The 6342-nt window shown below is 34.9% G+C and overlaps 1 protein-coding gene across 1 annotated transcript in view; it reads right to left on the reverse strand.

Moving 5' to 3' along the window:
- Positions 1–1207: 1207 nt before the first annotated feature.
- LOC110455233 (CD151 antigen-like) overlaps positions 1208–6342 on the reverse strand; it is a 47333-nt gene continuing 42198 nt past the window's right edge. Inside the window, exon 7 of the mRNA XM_021505227.1 lies at positions 1208–5964. Coding sequence (XP_021360902.1) covers positions 5800–5964 — 165 coding nt within the window. The 3' untranslated portion in view covers positions 1208–5799. The remainder of the gene's footprint in view (positions 5965–6342) is intronic.

The following is a 6342-nucleotide window of genomic DNA, read 5'->3' on the forward strand; positions in this document are numbered from 1 at the left end:
TTTCAGTCAAGATGTGTTGGCCCCCTGGGTTTATTGCATGATAAATACAGTGTATTTATTTACACCCTTAACCCTTTCACCCCTATGTAACATTATCAATCTCTTCCATGCATTGATCTGGATGAGTCCATTATGGTCTACAGTGGTGAAAGGGTTAACAGGTCAAATTTTGGATCTTATTTCAGCTGTCGTCTAATAAACTTCACATAACAATTATTGCAACATTCCCCCAAACCTTTCAATTTAATAATTTTTACAGATATAAATATCCACTGTTTTCTATTGCTGAGCTATATCTACCGTTTCAGTATGCTAATTATTACTGCGTACAATAAATTATTAAAATTATATAATTTTTTGATATGCAAACTTAAAATCTACCAATTGTTTTTCTCCAAAGGCTAAATAGTTAAATAAACAACAATAAAGTGGAAGTTTGTTGGTAAATATATCAGACTTGGGAAGAATTTTGCACATACATCCAAGCATTAATATATCAGAAAATATGTGTCTCCCAACAAAAACACTGAATCATACAAAACAACATACACAACACAATGCATTCTTAATGCTTCTTATCAAAACAACCGCTGTATTAAAAAGTAAAACAGTACAAAATGATTTGAGATGAAAAGACTTCTAACATCTACAGCTATACCTACAAACATTTGATGAACTACAGATGGAATGGCACTCTAACTCTCTAAAAAAACACACACTACACGTTCCACCACTTAATGGTTGATATGCTCTTCTTATCTCAAGACAAAACAAGAACCAGTTCTTATGTAGACCATACACAACCAATTCTTGGACAAGAGGATTTCATTTAATCAACCCAGATTTTTTCTGGTAAAGCTTCCTTTCTGTATTTATATGACAGTCAGTGTTCTCATTGAAAGCCGGTTGCTCGGAAAAGAAGCCTGCTATTCCCCAACCATTGAACCAGCTTTTTTTTTCTTCTCCAGAATAGACAAAGATCAACATTAAATCATGTGAACATCTAACCGGCTATTTTTCAAGTTAACTTTCCACTTCAAAGCTTAATCAGAACACTGACAGTCTGATAAAATTAAAATCCTCACACAATTTTTTATTTTTTTTTGAAATTTCATTTCAAGGTTGTATTTTGATCACATGGGTCCTGCTCCCAGGTGCTTGAATGGATTAACCCCTCCCCATCCCTTTAAATAGTCCTCAAACCACAAGCACCAAAGGATATACTTCAATTTCCCACAGTCTTTGTACCGTATTTATCCGGCAATAAGCCCATGCTTGGTAATAAGCCCACCAATATATATTACAGTTAGGAAGAAATGCCAACAAAAGCTATTTCATTGTCCTGTAATAAGCCCACCCCTACTTTCAGTCGGAGATTATGTGGTGGCCCCCTGGGCTTATTGCAGGATAAATACGGTAGTGTAATAGTCGGTATGGGGTAGGGATTGGAGGTCGATGATATTTGCACCTGTGGCCCTGTTCAAATTTGTGTCAACATGCATCCTCCCACTTAACCTTGCTAGTTGTCTGTAACAGCCTTTTGGGAACAACAATGATGAAGATAAGTTCTAAGGTACTAGAATAAAAAAAAATGTGGCCTAAGCATGATCATTCCTACAAGAAGGACTAAAACTGTTCCGTCATATAAACATCCATACAGCATATTCCTATTAGAATCATCTGTGACATTAACTGGGCAAATGAAAACTTTTACGGTCTGCCATGTCAAGTTACTGTAAAAGTGGAAATTCTCATGTGCGGAAATATTCATGTTGTGACTCTTTAACTCATTCACCCCTGAAATTTCATAATGAACTGTTCCAACCATTGAATTGGAAGAGTTCAAATGTGTCTTCAGGGGTGAATGATTTAAAGAGATTGCGGTCCAGAAATTTAGAGTTGGTAATGGTTCTGAAACCTTTTTATTGTACATTTTTTATATTGTTTTGCAGGCGAACAACCCAGTCCAGTTCCGTTACATAAAATTATAATAGAATTTTATAATAAATAAATATTCGGATGTGGATATTTTCGTGCTAATTCACTCAACGTGAAAATTGTAAATAATTCTGCATCTCAAAAATTTCAGCTTTTACAGTATTACCTAGTTCTGGACAGATACAGCGCATGAAGAAGAACAACACAAGAATACAGCCACCAACTACCTTATTTATACTAACTATATTAAGCATGTCTTAAAAACTTTGCTGAAAAGTATTCTGACATTATTTTCAGGATAATGTGCTAAAAATCTTAGCCTATTTTTTTTTTTAACATTGAAACATCAAAAGTCACACAGCTGGTCACAACAGAATTCATTCTGTTTAAAAACATATGGAAATGTACATTTTTATAATATTTTAAAATTCAGGCAGTTGATTGATCCCATCAGGGATCAGTAAGGTGTTGTGTGTATACATCTTGTGGCAAAGGGAAGAGCAAGGCCAAGTTGTCATATATAAAGGTAATGTTATTATAATACACAAATGACTGGGGAATGATTGGATAGTATAGATAGTCTGTTGAACAGCATCCACCGAAAAAACATGGACATGTACGACTTTCACACCAAGTTCTACCTACCGATGTTTGACCTTGATCTATTTTTAGTTCATCCTTAACTCATTTACCCCTGGAGACACATTTGAACTCTTCCAATTCAAAGGTTGGAATAGTCCATTATGAAATGTCAGGGGTGAATGAGTTAATACTCCAGCTTATGCTCACTTATGCTGTCTGCATCTCTGGAATATGTCATGATAAAATCGAAGGCTCTGTATGTGCCACCTTGAGGATGAGACAAGGAGACTAGTTTGATCTTTGATGTACATCAAAAGAATCTCACGGTAGCATAATGGTAACATTGACTAGCTTTGAAGTTGAGTGTCACTCCTCTGTAAATGTCAAAGGACAGATATCAGCCTAGCGATTGGTCAGGTTTTTTTCCAGAGACCTATCAAATAACTAGCCTCATGCCTTTAATTTTGCTATGACGTATTCCAGGGGTGCAGAGAACGTAAGTGAGTGTAACCCCAGGAGTATCCAGGATATTTTTGATTGAGCAAATAGAGCACAAGGTAGATGCAAGAAATAGCAGATGTACACATAAGTACTTGTACTTATCAACATAAACTCTGTAATCTGGAAATATTCCATATGAAATGGCATTTGATGACATATCTGAGTACATACATGCTTTAGATATTTTCTTACTTTGATTTCTATAGATATTTCAGCAAGGTATAGAAACCACCAATAACGGCTGTATACCAGGAAATATTGGCCGTGATTTAACTTTCGCCTTTATAGTCCTTCTATAATGAGGGCAAATTTGTCATGCTAGAAAACATTAGTACAAAATGATATAGTAAGTACCGTTATATACACAGGGTGATATTAATATTTGGCTAATACAGATTTTAACATTGAAGGGCAAATTTTTGACAAGGCAAAAGTTTTCCGGTATACAGAATTTAACTCATTCATCCCTGAAATTTCATAATGAACCATTCCAACCATTGAATTGGAAGAGTTCAAATGTGTCTTCAGGGGTGAACGAGTTAAATATCCATTTTTTCTTCTTCTTCAACCTCTCAAAAATTGGTAATACATTTGAACATAGAAAATTCTGTTCTACCCATTTCATCGTTGCCCACAGAGCTGCAACGAGACTAGACAAGCGATCAAGACGCACAGGAATCTACAGATCGTCACAAACACAGCCGTGGCCTACAACACACTTTGAACAGGATTCCTACCAATACAAAAAGCTGGTCAACAACAATCGATATACTGGATATTATATATATATAGCCAATTCAGTACTATGAAAAGTTGTCTTGAATTCGCCTTTTCAAATCAAAGCTGATAATTCTTTTTATACAAAACAATATAACGAAAATGCTGGCAAATTCTGAGATAAATATAGGAATGACATCAACTTAGGGATAATTTCGGATAATATGTTGTACATGCATACTTCATGAAAAAATGGTGTCGTAAACATGATCTTGGTGAAGCGATTAGGGTGAGATGTCATGATAAAAACAGCAACAATATTGAATAAAAACCTGACATCAACCTTTACAAATTTATCTAGACACATCATCCATTAAAATTTTTGATGTCATGTCTTAGTTATGACATATTATTTTTTTTTTATTAAAACAACATTATTATGGTCAGTGTACAACACTGCATATGTAGGTCAACAAGAAAAACGTCTACTTGACGTTATGACAATCAATGTCATTGTGAAATAAATAGAATTCTCAGATCTTGTAACGAATATTTAGTTTGTACTTCATAAAAATCACTTTAGTTTTTGTTAACAGTCTTTATTTTTTTCAACATTAAGAAAAATATAAACACGAATATAATCGGGAAATGTTCCTCGGACTCGACTAACACAGAAGCGCTAAAACTGACAAATCTACGACCAAAAAGGAACCGTTTCAAAACTGTGCATGTAATGAATTATTTCAACAGGCCACAGTCGCTGCCATGTCAAGCTATCGCAATGAATTTGTTGTCAATATGACAATTCGGTACGAGGTGAATAGGTTACGTACAGTCGCACACACATGACCTCTTAAAGCTCCTTATCATAAAATTTCGTAACACATTTCAATATCTTTTAATTTCTAAAAAAGAAACTTGATGTTACGCATGTATTAACATTTTTGTTATATACAGCACTGCAAACTCTTGTTCCGTTTTAAGATTTATAATTATACATTTCATCAATGAAGAAGAAATGAATCCAGATTCTTCAATACATAATGCAAGTTTTAAGTACTGAAAGATACTGTTAGGAATTCGAAAGCATTATGGAAAGGAACAAACATGTTTTACAAATAGTGAACAGAACAGTGAAAAGTTCTCCAGCTACATGAGGACCCAAGAGATAACATGTCTGTAACTAACGGATACCATTGTCTGTAATAACCTACAGTGGATAATTTTTTTACACTTACAATTCAACATTATTTTTTTTCAAAACCATGTACTCCGTACTCAGGAAATGAGAGTATGTAATTAATGAAGTGCTCAGTCATTCATATGACAAAAAAAAAATCGAAAATCTACACAACACAATGTGTTCAGTATGTGAAGCATGAATTCACATATTGAATAAAACGCTCTAAAAAATATCTAATGTACGATCACTAGATGGCTTTAAAGATACATTTATCAAATGCAAGTGTTCAGCACCTTCTACTTTCCATGGAGGTGTATTATACAGCTACAGCAAAAACACTTTGATTAGAAACACTCTGTAACATTGCAAATTCATGCGTATGAAAAGTCATAGTTATCTCCCCTGACAGGACACTGTCATGTGAACTTCAACACAAATGATGAACTGCACCTTCAACAAAGTAGTTTCTTTAAGTCCCCAGGGGATCCTCATGATGTGTTTACCGTGGAATGGCTTCCCTAAATCTTCCAGTGCAATGACAATGCAAACAGATTTTTTTTTCTTTTTCATTTTACATAATTTACAAATGTACCATGAATTGTGAGTTTTGAATGCGTAATGTCACACTATCTTATGATCAGTTGACAGTTTAATTTCTTTCATCTGATTAAAGTCTTGAGAACATGTGAAAACGTATGTGACTTCAATCTTGAATATCGTAAAATGAATCTGTTATGAACGCATCCTGCTTCTGTAAGGCCGATTTTCTAGAAGAGAGACAACCCCCAAATACAAAATGATAAATTGAAGAAAGATAACAACCGATGGCCTGCAATGTTGTGAAAGTATTGTTTCTGTGTGGGTGATTCTGTCCTGAGTTAGTTGTTATAGAGATTGGCGTATGGTCCACCTTGACCCCTTGTGGGGTACGGAGATTTCTCTTGGCAACGTGCCATCTCGTACACGACATCATCCGTCATAGACATTGGGGGTTCCCTTCGCAGGTAATGGATGAGTAGAGACAGGAAGACAATGGTCAATAACTGTAAAACAAATAAAACAACACTGATAAACATGCATATGAAAAACAAACAAAAACAAGAGGCCCATGGGCCTTAACGGTCACCTGAATCTACAGTATTTTTGTTTGTTTGTTGAAATATGTACCAATTTGAGTAAAAAATAGTATAATGTTAACTTAACTTTGTCAGGACCATGAGCTGATCATTCCTAGACCAATTTTAAGTGAGATCGGCCTATTAGAATTTAGTAGCAAAATAGCGGCCATGGCAGCCAAATTGTATTTCTGAAAAATAACAACACTTTGTCAGGACCATGAGCTGATCATTCCTACAAAGTTTCAGTTCAATCGGCCTAGCAGAACTTGACTTTAAGTTTGAAATAGTTTTTCAAAATGGCGG

The sequence above is a fragment of the Mizuhopecten yessoensis genome, unplaced genomic scaffold, assembly GCF_002113885.1.
Source record: "Mizuhopecten yessoensis strain PY_sf001 unplaced genomic scaffold, ASM211388v2 scaffold8183, whole genome shotgun sequence".
NCBI classification, from domain to species: Eukaryota; Metazoa; Mollusca; class Bivalvia; order Pectinida; family Pectinidae; genus Mizuhopecten; species Mizuhopecten yessoensis.